The sequence below is a fragment of the Anomalospiza imberbis genome, chromosome 1, assembly GCF_031753505.1.
Source record: "Anomalospiza imberbis isolate Cuckoo-Finch-1a 21T00152 chromosome 1, ASM3175350v1, whole genome shotgun sequence".
NCBI lineage: Eukaryota > Metazoa > Chordata > Aves > Passeriformes > Viduidae > Anomalospiza > Anomalospiza imberbis.
This window is the reverse complement of record NC_089681.1, coordinates 39,421,897-39,438,117: the sequence shown is the minus strand read 5'-3', so window position 1 is coordinate 39,438,117 and position 16,221 is coordinate 39,421,897. Positions and strand designations below refer to the sequence as shown.

The 16,221-nt window shown below is 37.8% G+C and overlaps 1 protein-coding gene across 1 annotated transcript in view; it reads left to right on the top strand.

Moving 5' to 3' along the window:
• The window catches only part of RP1 (RP1 axonemal microtubule associated), a 194,967-nt gene extending 179,822 nt beyond the window's left edge, over window positions 1–15,145 (top strand). Inside the window, exons 54-60 of the mRNA XM_068188719.1 lie at window positions 1,239–1,393; window positions 1,531–1,606; window positions 3,748–3,826; window positions 4,044–4,329; window positions 6,076–6,154; window positions 10,542–10,617; window positions 13,909–15,145. Coding sequence (XP_068044820.1) covers window positions 1,239–1,393; window positions 1,531–1,606; window positions 3,748–3,826; window positions 4,044–4,329; window positions 6,076–6,154; window positions 10,542–10,617; window positions 13,909–13,978 — 821 coding nt within the window. The 3' untranslated portion in view covers window positions 13,979–15,145. The remainder of the gene's footprint in view (window positions 1–1,238; window positions 1,394–1,530; window positions 1,607–3,747; window positions 3,827–4,043; window positions 4,330–6,075; window positions 6,155–10,541; window positions 10,618–13,908) is intronic.
• The last annotated feature ends 1,076 nt before the right edge of the window (window positions 15,146–16,221 follow it).

Here is a 16,221-nt window from a genome sequence, read left to right as displayed (position 1 = left end):
AGTAGTTTCCCTTTACTGTACCTTCCTTTGAGATGCTTGCACCACAGGAATTCCCAGGGATGACATGGTGCTATCTGTCTCCTCTCAAACACAGGGCTTTTCAGAAGGTCAATTTTGCACTGCTGTAGGTTTTAAGACAAAACAATTAAATATTGAAAAGGTGAAATAAACCTATTATGCTTCTTTCAAGCTGATTATTCCCATAAATTTAACAGAGAGCCGTAACTCATATTGATATTATGAAATAATTAGAATTTTATAAAATTAATGGAGTTGTAACATTCATATATGTATACCCTTGTTGTATGTAATTTCTTTTCAGAGATCCCTTTAATGTTTCCCCTTTCCAGTTCATTCAGTACACTAGAGAGATAAAAGCTTGGTTGCTACACTTGTGATCTGGTTACACTACCCAAACAAATACCACTATTTAAGCATTTTAGCCCTCCTACCCTTGCCTACATTAATCTCCCTCAATCACCCCCCTCTGTACAGTGGACTCTCCCAGTGCCATCCTGAGTATGATCTGATCCAAAGTTCATGAATGCAACCTCTCCACTTGACTCCAGTGCAACAGGGCCACGATGAGTCACAGATCTAACTTGCCTTGGCTGGGCTCACCTGGAACCTCCAGCCAAGATGGGCAGAGGATGCGTCAGTCAGATCATGCCTGAGCTACATCATATGTGCATCTTTCCCTAGTTCTCTCTCTGCCCCCCTCTCCTGCACAGACTTTGGTCCTATCTTGTAGCTTTATTTTCATTCCTTCTCTGGCCCTTTCTCCTTCTGCCGCCAACTCAATCACCAGGATGGATCCCAGGTCTTTTTCACGGTTTGCTGTGTCTGGGACTCTGGACAGCTCTGCCTCATGCAGATGCTGCAGAACCTGGTCAGAGAGGGCACTGTCTGAGCTTGGGTTGTGCTCAGCTTCTACATTGTCTACTCTTGTGGGGCAGGTCCATTCTTGCTGTTTTTTGACAAGTGATCCAAGAATTAAACCTTCCAAATGCAATCCTTTTTTTTTTGTTTTGGGCCGGTCCAGCCTCACTTCTCAAATTTCAGATCTGGGAGATGGTGGCAAAACAATTATGAAGAAAAATTGCAAAAAATTTCAGTTTTGCTATTATTTTCAAGTGCTTGAATTTTAATTGCATCTCTCTGTAGAATGCCATATTGTCAAATAGCTGTGCAAGGTTGTGGCAAAGTCTTAACAAAATCTCTTTTGCTTGATATTGCAGTAGTTACATATCATCTAACAGTATTTTCAAGAAATATTTTGAATGAGAGAAATGTAGTGCATATGACTGCATGCATATATGGTACTCATGGTGACACAGGAGACAGATCCCTTCTCCACTCATTGCAGAATATACAGCAGGGAGAAAAATATGAGGTACTCTGTCTTAAAGAACTTTAAAATTTACCCTTTAATCCATTCTTATACTTCCTACATATTATTTTCAAATTCTCCCACAAAAAGAAGTTAAGAAACATGGTTTTATATTACAATACTGAATAATTTTATTTTAGTCCCTTCTAGTTATCGTGGATGCTGTTGACTTGGGAGAACTGGAAAAAATTGTTCTTTTGATCATCAGTAAAACAGGTAAAATACTTTTAACTTTCTGAAGTCAGTCATGTAAATCACACAGCTAGCCTCCTGTTAAAGGCAACAAAGTCACTGCCAGAGTTAAATCCTAGTTAATTCCTTTTGGCTATTTTTTCTAAAGGGTAGTGTTTTATAAAGCAAAATCCTACATTTTGCTAAATTAAAATTCTGGGATCTAAAGGTTATAACATTATTGTATCAAGAAAGTAAATTAAGATGAATATAATTATATTCTGCACTTAATACATGCTCTACTAATAAGTTATCTAGGAGAATAATTATTACTCAAGTAAGAAATTGGTATTGTTTAATTTTCTTTCTGTGATTCAATTATTTTCACTGTGTCCCCCTCCAGTTCAGTTTTCTCCCTGTGACATTCAGAGGCATATTTTACCTCTGTTTGGCAGTCAGCAAATTTTGCCACTGAACTTCCTTACAATTGTCTTGACCTTAACAACTCTGCGCTTTATCTGCAGGATGGCTATCATGCTACTAATTCAAAGAATTAATTATAAAGTTTTTAAAAATCCATTAATGAAATTTATTTTATAATTGCAAATCATTACTATGCATTACACTTGACCATCTTCAGACAGTTTTCTAGGGAAGCAAGGGTTCTATGTTTGCACTTTATCCATCTTTTTTTTCTTTTGTTTGCTCATCCGGAGGCTCCTAATAAAAACCTTTTAGGCACAGCACCTGATTTCAACCAAGTATGTGAGATGACATTCGGGCAATGAGCATGCATGAGCTCCTTGGCTGGTCACACATCCCGTGCCCAGCACAGGCTGCCTTGGTCACCCCCAGGGGGACACGGTGGAGCTGCAGTTACTCTAGAGGGAAAGGGAAGGAGAAGGACAGCCCTGCCATGCTGCTGCGGGGAGCAAGATGTGCAGCTCACTGCTTTTGTTTCCCACAGCTTCAGTTGTGAAAGTTAACTACAGCTATCTGTCCGAGTGACAGTCACTGAATGTGGCAATTGTGTGTAGCCAAAGGGCACCATGGAGAACGAGACAGTCGAGACTTTTCCATTCAGGTTTGAAAACACAGTTCACAAAGGAGGGATACTGGGCTCATTGCCTCTATGTGCATTATGAAGAGAGGATTGGGATGATGTGTAACAAGTATTTCTTCTAAAGGAGTTACTTAGATGATAAAACACTTCAGATGACTAAGGATGTCCATATTGTAACTAGACTTGTTTGAACTGAGTCTAGTTTGGACCAAGACTTTGAACCAAAAGTCCCAAACCCCGTAAAATATCTTTAAAGTCAGATCTACCCTGCAGGACTGATCAGTTCAGGCAATGTTCTCTAGTGCATTTATACTTTCATTCCTTATCAGAGCAAATTTTTAAGATCAGATGGTTCATGGTCCCTTCCTGAATCTTCTGAGTCTCTCTATGCACTTATCTTGGCAGGTCATGAATTGTAACACAATGTCTTGGATTCCTCCACAGAAGCCTGATGATATCCTATTGATATAATTAAAGGGAGCTGGATAGTAGTAGAAGAGATGCAGTTTGTTGAACAGAGCTGAAGTTACAAATAATAGAAGGGAAAATGAATAGTCTTCATGACTAACGAGTGGCAAGACACTCAGGCCATGCAGCTGAAGCCCCTAGTAGAAAATTCAAAAAGGAGTGAAAGTCAGAGAGCAACCTTTCCCAAACAGCAGAGGGATACAGTGAGCTGCCAAACTCCCCTCCTACCTGCCACCTAATGATATCCTCTTTGTGCTGCATGTGGAATAGAGCTCCAGGCCTCTTGTCAACCAGTCACTGAGGAGGAAGCAACAGACATGTATTTCTGCTCTTCCTTCTCAAAAGTGCCTGTCTGAGTCATGCGGAATCTTTTCCGCATGCCCATCCAAGGATGGTGAGGACAACACTCCTTTGCTTCACTAAGATGAAGGAAATGCTTACTCCTAAATTTCTAAGTTGAGGTTTACAAATAGGAACAAAATAATGAATCCTGTAGTTGTTGCAGCACTTTCAACTCAGTTGTTGGCATTCCTAAATTAATGAAAAAATGAAGTTTTCATGTAGTAAGAATGCCATCATTACACCAACAACACTGTACCTAATTTTTTGTCATGCAATGGAACATTTTCACTATGTTCTCTTTCCTTCTTTGCAGACTGCAAATTGGACATCAAAAAACTGCATGTGCGAGAAGCTGCAAAGGAGCATCCTATCTATGTATTCGAAGTGAATGAGTAAGTATATTGTGTAAAGCTAGTAATGTTTTTTTAATAGCATAATAGTTGAAAACGTTGAGCAGACACTGAATAAAAGTGATTGCCATAGAGTCATTCTCTCAATAGATATTTTAAAAATATGTCCATCTTTGGCTGTTCCACATAAATTAATAGGATTCTTTTTCATTTAACATATTATTTACTTACCAAAAATAAATGTGGTTCTGTTTTTCAGAGAATTTTCTGTGAATGCAAATAAGCCCAAAATACAGAGAGAAATTCCAAGATCTTTTGTTATTAGAGGAGAGAAACAAAAGAATGACATAGATAACAACTTGAATGAAGAAGGAAGTAAAGTAAAAAATTTGACAGAGTATACTATTAAAGTGTATACAGGTGACAAAAGGGGAGCAGGGACTGATGCCAATGTGCATATTATTTTATTTGGGAATGAGGACAAATCTGAGGTATTTCAACTCTCTCAGTCACTGGAGCATCAAAACCCCTTTGAAAGAGGAAAGGTGAGTACACAGACTTTATAGGTTGTGTTCATTTCTGTATTGGAAAAGCAAACAATAAATCTGTGCAAGTTCTTTAGAAAACCTGAGGCATTTATTCTGTTTTCCACATCACTACATGAGGTATAGTCTCATCTCGCCCTGTGTTTCTTCTTTCCACCAGATTCACCATGGAACATTTTACTTCTATTGTATCTAGCTGTCTCTGCTGCTCTTCTGCCTATTAGTCCCAAATATATCTTCATACTGCCTCCACTTATGTGCCCAGTTATGTATTTCCTCATTCTGAAATGCACAGCATGAGTTGCCTGTGCACATGTGTGCACTACCCTGTGCTGTTGCACACACCTTGAATATCGTGCACGAGAACACATCAGTCTCTTACCTCCCATCATTTTACTTTGCCATGGAAACTGGTGCTGTGAGCATCCCTGGGTGTATAAGCCCAAAACCAGGTGAAATGGAACCGTACACATCAGCCTGATTCTGAGATTCATCATGCTTTAGGCTGTTTTTCAGAGACCCTTATTTCAGATACAGATATTTGAATAAGAATGCAGATTCTCTGCATGACATCCTAGTGCCTTGGCTGGATGTTTTCCTGATTTAATAAACATATTATTCTGGCAAAGAAATTGCTCTGTTTGGTCACCACCTGTGCAATGGAGTACAATGATGGTTACCCTTAAGTAAAAAATAAATATATATTCTCTGTAACTTTCTCTTGTGGAGATATTGAAAGGTAATGACTAAATAATTAGAACTCCAGTGAAAATATATCCCTTAAGAGATCTACCTCATTATCTCTAGTAATATTAATCATCTTTTTACCTGGAATTAATCTAAGTTTCTTCAACCAGGTTATCTGTGAGATAAAGATATTTACCCATGAATTGTATTCCACCATACTGAGGAGGATAATAAATCCAGCTACCTACAGGCAGGAGCAAGTAAAAAAAGTGCCTCCTGCCTCCTACAGACACAGGGAGCAAGTAAAAAAGTGTCTTGAGTAGTACTTCCTTTTGCCTAGTACTACACAGGAGATGTCATTACCCTTCAAAAAAGAACAGTAGATACATAGAAATCCTGTTGGCAATCCAGCTAAGTTGATGGGTAGCCAGTGATGTCAAAGGTCTTAGGGAAAAAGAATTTATTTTTAAAAAGCTGCAATATGAAACAATGTAATATTTTAAATTAAAGTATATCATATTTAAGAGGAATAATGGTTAATGTAGTAAAAGCCTTTATGTTTATCCAGCTAAGCTGATGGGTAGCCAGTGATGTCAAAGGTCTTAGGGAAAAAGAATTTATTTTTAAAAAGCTGCAATATGAAACAATGTAATATTTTAAATTAAAGTATATCATATTTAAGAGGAATAATGGTTAATGTAGTAAAAGCCTTTATGTTCCTGAATTTTTATTTACGTATCATATACTAAAAAGATTTTAGAAAACTATACCATCTGAGGATTCATGAGACCAAAAATGTTTTCACAGTAGATGAAAGTCAAAAAAGAGGTAGGGATTGTCATACTATAATTTGAAAAGTGAACATTTTGTGTTGAAACTGAGACCTAATAGGAGAGGATGTGTGCCACACATCATCAGCTGGGAAAATAAGCCACATTAATGGTTCTCTTATTCTGAACTTCTACTACACTTGAATTGGTCTCAGAACAGACCTAGACAAATATGTAAGCTTCCAAACATTACTATCATATTTTTAATAACTATATTTTAATATTAAAGGTTGATACCTTCAAGATTGAGACAAAAAAATTAGGCAGCTTGCGTTCAATTGAAATTGGCCACGATGGGAAAGGATTTGGTAAGTATTCTGTGTTCAGTAGCCTTGCAAACACCTTCTGCTTAAGGATTTGCCTGACATTTGGAAAGGTGCTTGAAGTCACACTACTGCAACAGTTAGCTAATACGAATCTGTGTACAAATGAGGTCAGCTTTACTGCCCTTGTTTTCACCCCCTCTATCACATTTCCCTTGACTATACCACAATTCTTTTTCTAACAGATCTAGTTAAAATAAACCTCAGATAGTTTTATCCTTCAAACATTGCTCAGCCAAACCCCTTATTAGATGTCTTAAATAAGATAGGATTGAATTTTCAAACTACAGGCTAGACTTTCCATCATTTGAGCAAGTTTGGGGACTCTGATCAAAGTGTGCTGTAGCTCCCTCTCACACCCATAGATCTCCTCTTGTGAAAGCCTGAGAACACCAGTGTGCACCAGGTCCTGCCCTGATGTTAGGAGGTGGCTACAGAACATAACCACACATGATGATGGAAAATATTTCTGTGAACAGTAACCTCTAGACTCTGAATTTTACATAAAAATAAAACGGGAGACTAGGGCATATAAACTTTTTAGCTTACATTTAATAGTGCTAAAAACCCATAGGGATATGCAGCAATCAAGATATATACAGACATATAGAGATATACAAACACATAAACTGAATTTTCAGGGAATGTATAACTTGAATCAAAAAGGTCTTATTGCATTAAGATACTCTAGTCAGGTGAAGTTTGCTTAACCCATCTCAAAGAAATAGGTTTAGGTTTAATAAAATCTGATTAATCTAAGTTCATGAGGCATAATAAAGTGCCAAAGGGTTTATCATTTCTAGGATGAACCAAGAAAAATTCTGCAAATAGCAATTCCTATTTGGAGAAAGTTGAACAGCTTTTTAACTTTCCTAACCACCCAGTCATGTCGTATATTTCACAGTATGGAAAACAGAAAAATCACCAAACCTGTTGAAATATCTATAATAAACAAGATTGTCCTGCTGACTTTCATCTTATTTGTGATAACTGCTATGCATGCACACGGTTCAGCTTAGATCTGATCTGGGAAACGAACTCCACAATAGCAGACTTTTAGTACTGAGAGTTGCACAGAAGTCTGCAAGTGAAATAATAGATTGAACTTCTATTTCTTGAGACCTGATCTATCAACAACATTATTATTTTTCCTCTCTGTGTCCTGATCAACATCACATAGCTACTAATAGTGCCTTCCTAGCACAGCTGGTGTGTGTCAATTCATCCTAGACATTGTCGCTGCAGGCCCCAGCTGGGTAATAATTAGCATTGACTCCATGATTGCAGAAGGCTGATCAACTGCTTTATTATATCATCCTGTACTATATTATACTATACTTAATAAACTCAGTAACCCTGACAGCCAGTCTGATACAGCTTTGACCTGATTGGTCAATCCATCCAAACACCATCCAGAGTCCAATTAAGAAATCATCCTTTGGTAAACAAATCTCCATGAAACATTCCACACATGCACAACAGCAGGTGCAACAAGTGGAGGTAAGTATTGTTTCTCATTCTTTTCTCTGATCTTCTCACAGTCTTCCCTGGGAAAATGCCTGGGAGTCTGTGCCTGCTCTCTGTGGCCAGAGAGCTGCTGCCACAAGACATGACAACCTTCCTCTAAATATATCTCTGAAATTACCTCTAAGTGTCTTTTGTCACATCAGCTGTTATCCCCACAAGCTTCCTCAAATGTTAGAATACCTCTTTGAGATGTTCCATCTGTTTGCTAATATATCCTAGCTACCTCCAGATTTCTCCATACCTGGAGATTTCAGTGAGGTCTGTTGAAGTTTTGTCAATAAAGGATGAATTTTGTCAATAAAGGATGAACAAAAGATTTTAATCTTTTCAAGAGAGCAAACTTGCCTTTCTATTCTTTTGTAAAGTGTCGTGTAAATTTGAGAGACTGTAACATTTTATTGCTGATAATCTTGACTCTGATTTAGAGATTTTGTGAAAGGTCATCTATTCCAAGTAGAGTCTATGATATATTAAACCATTCACAAGATTTCATTAAAAGAGTTTCAAAAGTACTTCACAATATCAATAAATGGATCTTGCGAATTGAAGGTGGAATACCTAGACACCTTCATGGTCTACTTAACCTACTTAACCAGCAATTTTTTTGAAAATGCCATTGAATCAAAAGAAACATAGCTGTACCTTTACATTTTATCCAAACTATTGGACACAATTTGCAAATATTTTTATATTACATTTTTAGCATGTACAGTTAAAATTTAGCATTTACGAATAAAAATATTTTATTGGTTTTAGTCTACTTAGTACTTCATGCAAATATTTGAAAACGAAAATAATTAAATAGGATCTAGTTCTTTATCTCTAGGACACTTAAAGACTACTAAAATGTTGTCAACTACTAGTAGTATGATCCTAATTAGTTTTAAAATGTTTTCATTAAGTATTTGCATTGACAAACACAACTAAAGATATCAGCACAGACATTGTATATATAAAATAAAGTTTTATTTAAAAAATAAATAAAAAAACTAATGCCTAAACGCTGGTATCTACCTTCTATTCTACACACTTGCTAGCTCCCTCCTCCTACTAATCGCCATCCTACACTTACAAAACCTAGTCGGCACACTATACCTCCCAATACTCAAACTCTCACACCCTACACTAAACACTTCTTGATCGGGCCTAGCAGCAAGCATAGCCCTACTGCTAGCCTTCATGGTTAAAGCCCCTCTATACGGCCTCCACCTCTGACTACCTAAAGCCCATGTAGAAGCCCCAATTGCCGGCTCCATGCTACTAGCAGCCCTACTACTAAATCTTGGAGGATACGGAATTATACGAATCACCATGCTAGTAAACCCCTCATCAAACAACCTCCACTATCCATTCATTACCCTAGCACTATGGGGAGCACTAATAACCAGTGCCATCTGCCTACGACAAACTGATCTAAAAGCACTAATCGCCTACTCATCAGTCAGCCACATGGGTCTAGTTGTAGCCGCAACCATAATCCAAACCCAGTGAGCATTCTCAGGAGCAATGATACTGATAATCTCACATGGCCTAACCTCCTCAATATTATTCTGCCTAGCCAACACCAACTACGAACGAACCCACAGCCGAATCCTCCTACTCACATGAGGACTGCAACCTCTCCTACCACTAATAGCCATCTGGTGACTACTAGCCAACCTCACAAACATAGCCCTCCCACCAACAACCAACCTTATAGCAGAACTAACGATTGTAATCGCACTATTCAACTGATCCTCCTTCACAATCATCCTAACAGGAACCACAATGCTACTTACCCCCTCATACACCCTCTACATACTCACAATAACCCAACGAGGAATACTGCCATCCCACATCACATCAATGCAAAACTCCTCCACACGAGAACACCTCCTCATAACCCTGCATGCAATTCCCATACTTTTACTGATCTTAAAGCCCGAACTCATCTCAGGTGTACCCATATGCAAGTATAGTTTCAACCAAAACTTTAGACTGTGATTCTAAAAATAGAAGTTAAACCCTTCTTACCTGCCGAGGGGAGGTTAAAACAATGGGAACTGCTAATTCCCACATCTAAGCATAAAACCTCAGCCCCCTTACTTTCAAAGGATAGCAGTAATCCAATGGTCATAGGAACCATCCACCTTGGTGCAAGTCCAAGTGAAAGTAATGGACCTCCCACTAGTCCTAAACACACTCACACTTCTAACCTTAGCCACCCTATCCACTCCAATCCTCTTCCCACTCCTGTCTTTTATTTTAAAGTATTCTGTATCACAACAATGAAGGTATTACTTCACACAGCAAAACAGGAGATTAAATAGAATATTTAGTATCTTAAAGCTGAAACAAGTATGAGTGCTGGCCTAAATGAAAATGCTATTCTGAATCATGACTGCTGGAAAAACAGGGATATGAGAAGCATTCAGTTTCACCACTTGGTTCACATCCATATCAATACATTAATTAGAAAAGAGTAGTAGAATGCCCACTAGGGGTGCATTTTGAGTGCATTTCTAAGTACCTGAAAGGGCAAAATAGGTTTTCAAGAATGTATTTAATATAACCATGCACTCTGTTTCATTTGTCTTACTGCATATTCTATCCAGTCTGGAAAAATAAGTCGTAACAAAAATCTTCCATTACATTTTCTGTCAAAAACATCCAAGACCTTCCCTGTAAAACTAAGAGAAGCTGGTAGTAATTTGAATCATCTGTGTTTCAGTTTTATTATTGATGTTGAATATACTTGGAAGTACTGAACCGCATGGGGTTTGAGAAATGAAATTAGAAACCTTTCTTATGCTGTATTTGTGTTTTGCGTATATTAAATTTGCTCTTTTTTTTTTTCCTTCTACAGCAAGTGGCTGGTTTCTAGAAAAAGTGGAAATCACAGATGCAGCTAGAAATTCAATGCATTGCTTCAACTGTAACAGGTCAGTAGATCAGTCCATCATCACCCTGTACATGCTGTTTTCTTTTTCACAAGTCTCTCAGTTGCTTCTGTCTGGTTTTCTAAGACAGTAATGACTTTTTTTTTTCAATGTTGTGTTCCTATCAGTCCATCCCCAATGATGTTTGAACCCTTTGGCTAGCTTGAAACTAACTTGTCAGAAGAATTGTTAGAGGAAGACACTCGATTTTTCCACGCAATTAAAACTGGATGATTATAGGAGAGAGAGACATAATTAAATGCCTTTGCCAAAAGAAAGCATTTTTACATATTTTGAACTCAAGAGGTAGAAGGTGTCTGGTAAGCCATTATACAAGCATTAGCACATAAATAGCTCTGGCAAACATATCAGGGATATGCAAACAGGAATGGAAGGGAATCAGAAAGGAGGACAGTGGAATATGGCAGCATAGATTCAAAACTCGAGGAAGAAGTAGTGTATTTTATTGAGCAAAGGCAACATTAAAACATTAGAATCTTTCTGTTTCATTGTTTGCTTAGTATGGGCCCAAGATACATTCAGCAAACAGAATAAAGATTAAAAAAAAAGCTTCATATAATATAATGTAAAAGTGTAATGATCTAAATTTAGAAATATATTTAGGTAATGGGTTGCTTGGGTAAAGGGCTACTGATATGCAAAAAGAAGGTGCATATCAGTCTGCATCAAACTGAAACAATACAGTTTCAAAAACTGGAAATGAAATTGAAGGGTATACTTGGAGTGATTGTTCACCATAATATATCATTCACAGCTTGAAGAATTTCAGAATAAATAACTGATACAATCATATTCATGTCATTCCAAGTGGAAATTAGCTTTTTAATACATCTGAAGAACACAGAAGTGTGAAAATTTACAAGTTCCCTATATCTAGAAAGGGGACTGTTACCTGGTAATCTGAAAACAGAAATGGTAGCCAAGAATATTTAATTTTATCCATTCCCTAAATATTTCTGTAAACTTGACAATTAATGGAAGCCAAATCCCAGCCCCTGTACCAAAAAAAGGTAGCATTTTAAGTTCTTGAATACTCAGTTGGTCTCTACAGTCTAAATCATGAGAGTGAGGGTGTTACTGACCTCAACAACATTAAACTTCTTCCAACAACAATAAACTTCCCTTGCTTCAACTTCCTCCAAAGGTATGCTCAGATGCTCTCTAATCTTCCAGATACTTAAATCTAAGTTAGTGGGCATTAAGCAATGTTTAAACCACAATATCACTCAGATGTGCAACACAATCCATGATAGGATTTTCAGGATTTGATGCCACTTCACCCCTTTTGCTTGTAGGAGTTCTCAGACCACACCAGTCAGAGGAAGATTCTTGCAGAAGATAGTCTGCAGCAAACATTTTGTTTTCCAGATATTTGGGGTGTTTTTTCAATTTTATTTAGAATCTTATGGTAAAAGCACAAAGGTATACAAGAGACTGGCACAAGAACTTGAATCACATCATTGATGTGGGTGAGTGGCTGACACAGATTGATTCTACATGCTGCTGATGAGAACATTCAACTGGGGCCTTGCTGGGCTATGTGCCTACCTTGAAGTATATCAGCCTACTCAAATTGGAAGTTATTTAGTAGGAGAGATTAGGAGGTTAACCCCAGGGTACTCAGTGACCCAGAGGCTCCTCAGATAGAGGAACCTCTAAGTTCATGGTCCTCTTCCAGCTGAGACATGGAGCTCCTCATGGAGCTCCTCTTCTCATGGCCTATGGAGTGAATGGAGAACGGGCTCATTCTCTCCCTCAAAAAAGACAACTCCTGTCGGAGTCCAGGACATCCCTCTGGCTGCCCTGGCTGTCTCGAGACCCTGGCATGAAGTCAAAAACATCTGTGGCTTTGATTTTAGCCTGTGGAAAAAGCTGTCAATTTTGTATGAGGAATTACAAGCCACAAGGGTTTTAGTAGTGTGATATTTGAATTAACACAGGGTGAAAAAGTAGAATTTTGGGATTTTTAGAATGGCGTTCAAGGGGGTACAAGATGGAGGAATTTGGGCGTGTCCTAGCCTTCTTCTCCTTCATCTTGTCCTCCATGTCTTGGTGTGATGGTGGCACTTTTCTCTTGATTTAAGGTAGAGATTCACAGTCTAACATAGGTGATAAACATTGGTAAATAAATTGTAAATATAGTACATGTAGTTTTGAGTATATAAGGTGGGAGCCGCCTGAGGCTCAAGGGCAGAATGCCATGGTGGACTTGCTAGGCAGAGCTTGGCAGGTCAGAGAAAGAATGTCATAGATAAGAGGAAATAAACAACCTTGAAAGCGCAATCGAACACATTCCAGGCTCCTTCTTTGGCTGCAGCGGGCTAGGGAAGCAAAGACTCTTTACGATCTCGGGGTCACCTCGACCTTTAGAACTGCAAGAAATCGACATCCTCTAATACAAATAATGTCTCTAAATGACATTAATCACTGAGAAACCTGAATCCTTTGCTAACCCATTTAAATGCCTGTTATCTAGCTTACACATCACACCTTTCCTAGGCTCTGTGACTTCCACATCCAGGTTTAGCTGCCAAAATCAGTTATGCTTCAGCCTGGATCTGTTTATCTTCAGCCATATCTCCCACCTGCTGAATGGTGCAGCTTCAGATGTGAGTTACTTTGATGCTGTACTTACTGTCTGGGAATCCCTCCCACACATGGAGATATCAAATCAGGTAGAGTGTCATAAACCTTCCAAAGAACAGAAGATTTTTAACTCTCTTTGGAAATTATTACCACGGTATCCACGGTTCCAGTTAAAATCAGTCTACCCAAACTTTGGATTCAGGCCTGTTTCTCATATAATCAACAGTAAAAGCTCCATAGGCTCTAACAGAGCTAGGATTGGGCCCATCATGTAACTCAGTATTTTGTGACCCAACAAACAGATATGGGAAAGAGAGTTCCTGGAATGAATTACAAGGACGATAACTTGCTATCACAGAACATGTTTCCCTACTCTAAATTATCCTGATTTTATTGTCATTCTTTAGAACAATTTACTAGTTACCTATATAACAACAAAAAAATTAATGTATATTTCATAAATATATTAATAAAGTTAATTGCACTTTAAAATTACACATATGTGAATACTAAAACAAAAATTTTAAAAGTCACTATTTTCTTCAGGTTGTTTTTTTCTTCTCTACAAACCAATGTAAAAACTCTCCTAGAAAATTAAAGGTGCAGAAACAGGCTCTCACAAATTGTCTGTTTCTTAAGTTTTATATGTGCTGTTTCTATGACAGGTTTTTATGTTTTTCCCTTAAGGTGGCTTTCTGAAGATGAAAATGATGGCCTCACCACAGTGCAGCTTTATCCACAGCTGCTTGATTTCTGATTCTTTCCGAGTGTGATGCTTCTCCAAATCCATGCTGATTTGATTTACTTGTCTTTTATAATTCTGAAGGCATTGTAATTATTGTGAAGAAAAGTCAAAACAATGTATTAAAAACATCACAGTAAATTAAATATGTCTAAAGTGAACACAGAATTCTGATCATATTATAGATGCTCAAAAACTTTGCATGACAGAAATTTGGATATCAGAAACTTAAATCTGTAACATGGCTCTGTGGACTTGAACTGAGCAATCATAATTGTAGTATGTAGTTACATATGTAGTAACATACTCAAATATTTGTGTTTCAGTATTGATTTGTGGTTAAGCTAAATTTAGCTTGTTTCAAATCTGTCAGCATGAATTTACTTGGTGGTTTTTTTTCATTTTCATCATTTATTAAAATTTAGATAATTTTCAATATCATTTTCCAAACAAACTGCAAAACCCTTCAGCCTTACTATATATTGCTTCTCTTAAGACCATAATAGAGAGTAATAAAGATCTTGTTATTCAGAAGTTCACCCTGTGTCAGTAAGCCTCTCGCTGATATTTGATTGTAAAATCTTGTAGCTGAGCCAGAACCTCAGCTGAGAACCTTTAGATCCAAAGGGTCTCTTAAGAGAGGCTGTTATCAGTAACACTGCAATAGCTTAGGCAGGCTTAGGCAGCTCCCTGCTCAGCTTGATGATTTTTGCAGTGCCTCTCCTTAGCTATCAAAGCAGCTTTCCAGTGTTACATGTGTAAATGCCTTCATGTCAAAGAAAAACAACAAAAAAAGGCCAAATTATTTTTTGCAAATGCACACTAAAAAAAAAATGTATTTAGCTATAAATACACAAATTAATATTTTATTTGGTAGGCTTTGATATTGCCAGAATTGACTTAGGAAGGATTTAGGATACAGACAAGCCTGAAATGTAATCAGGACTTGCACACCACCTGAAGTTTCATGTGTGTGACCAAAATACAAATATTTTATATCAGCTATGTAAGGCATCCCTCTCTTAATCAGACTTCACCTTTTGTGCCTCCAAAATCTAAAATCTTTCTGAAGATCTGAATTTTAGACTTGTTTCACCCTCAAGATGTTACCATGTTCTGTAGCAGCAATGGGCTTTCTATAATTATAAGAAATAAATTAGTTTGTAATCTGCGTTGATAAAACATTGTCTGGCTGTCTTTTTTAATATGTTTAATGTTTATTTACTCACACTATTCTGTGAAATTAGGGCAGTTGGCAGACATCTGCATGGGTGATAAGATTTCAGTTGTTACCTTGACACAAGAAGAAATAATAAATGCCTATATTTGGCCTTGGTAGGTAACATAACTTTTAAATATAATTGTTATCTACCTATGTCATCAAAAGGACAACTATTGTAAGGTGTGGATGTGGTCAGTGTGAGCAATGGAATACCAAATTCTTCTTCTTTTTTTTTTTTCTGCTGACACTCCTACCACACTCACTGGAATGGATTTGAAATTGTATCCCCAGAGTCCACAGTTCGCTTACTTGGTATCAGTATTCATTACACTGAATCACTTCATTGTGATCTATTATGTGATTTGTTTCATTATTATGTGTTTCATTAATAGTTTGTAATACTAGCTGCCTTTGATGCCATTTCTGATTTATCAAGTGTAAATAATGTCTTCCTAATCTGTTTTTCTTTACTAAGAGTGGATACCCTTCTTCTGCAGCTGCCTTCCATGCTTGAAAATTATCTTCTCTACCTATACAGTGTCCAAATCAAGTTTTGGATTTGCTTCCCTGGATCTAGAGCTGTGTACACAACTCTCTAACCCTTTCAATAATGGGACCAGCACTGCAGAGGGCTTCATTTCAAGAGCATCATGGGTGCTTGCAGCACACAATACCAGGGGATTACACTTTGATAAGAAAATGTGAAATATAACCATATAACCCTCCCCGCTCAGGTATTGCTTGGAAGACATGCCAGTTAGCATATTTAGCTTGTGGCCGGTGCCAAATCCCAAACATGCTTCTTCCACATGATGTGTGTTGTGTTTGGCACAAAAGTCACTTAATCTCTGTCCCTTGCCAGTGGGATGATTTCTGGAAAAATTGCTGGCCAAAGACAGGGACATTACAAAGGTGCCCCCTCGTGTGCATTCTGCTGTTCCTACACAGCAAGGGTGCTGCCCCACTTTTTTTCCTCCCAACACCCTGCCCTGCCTATGGAGAGCCTGGACAGATATTGACACTACTGATGCTTCCA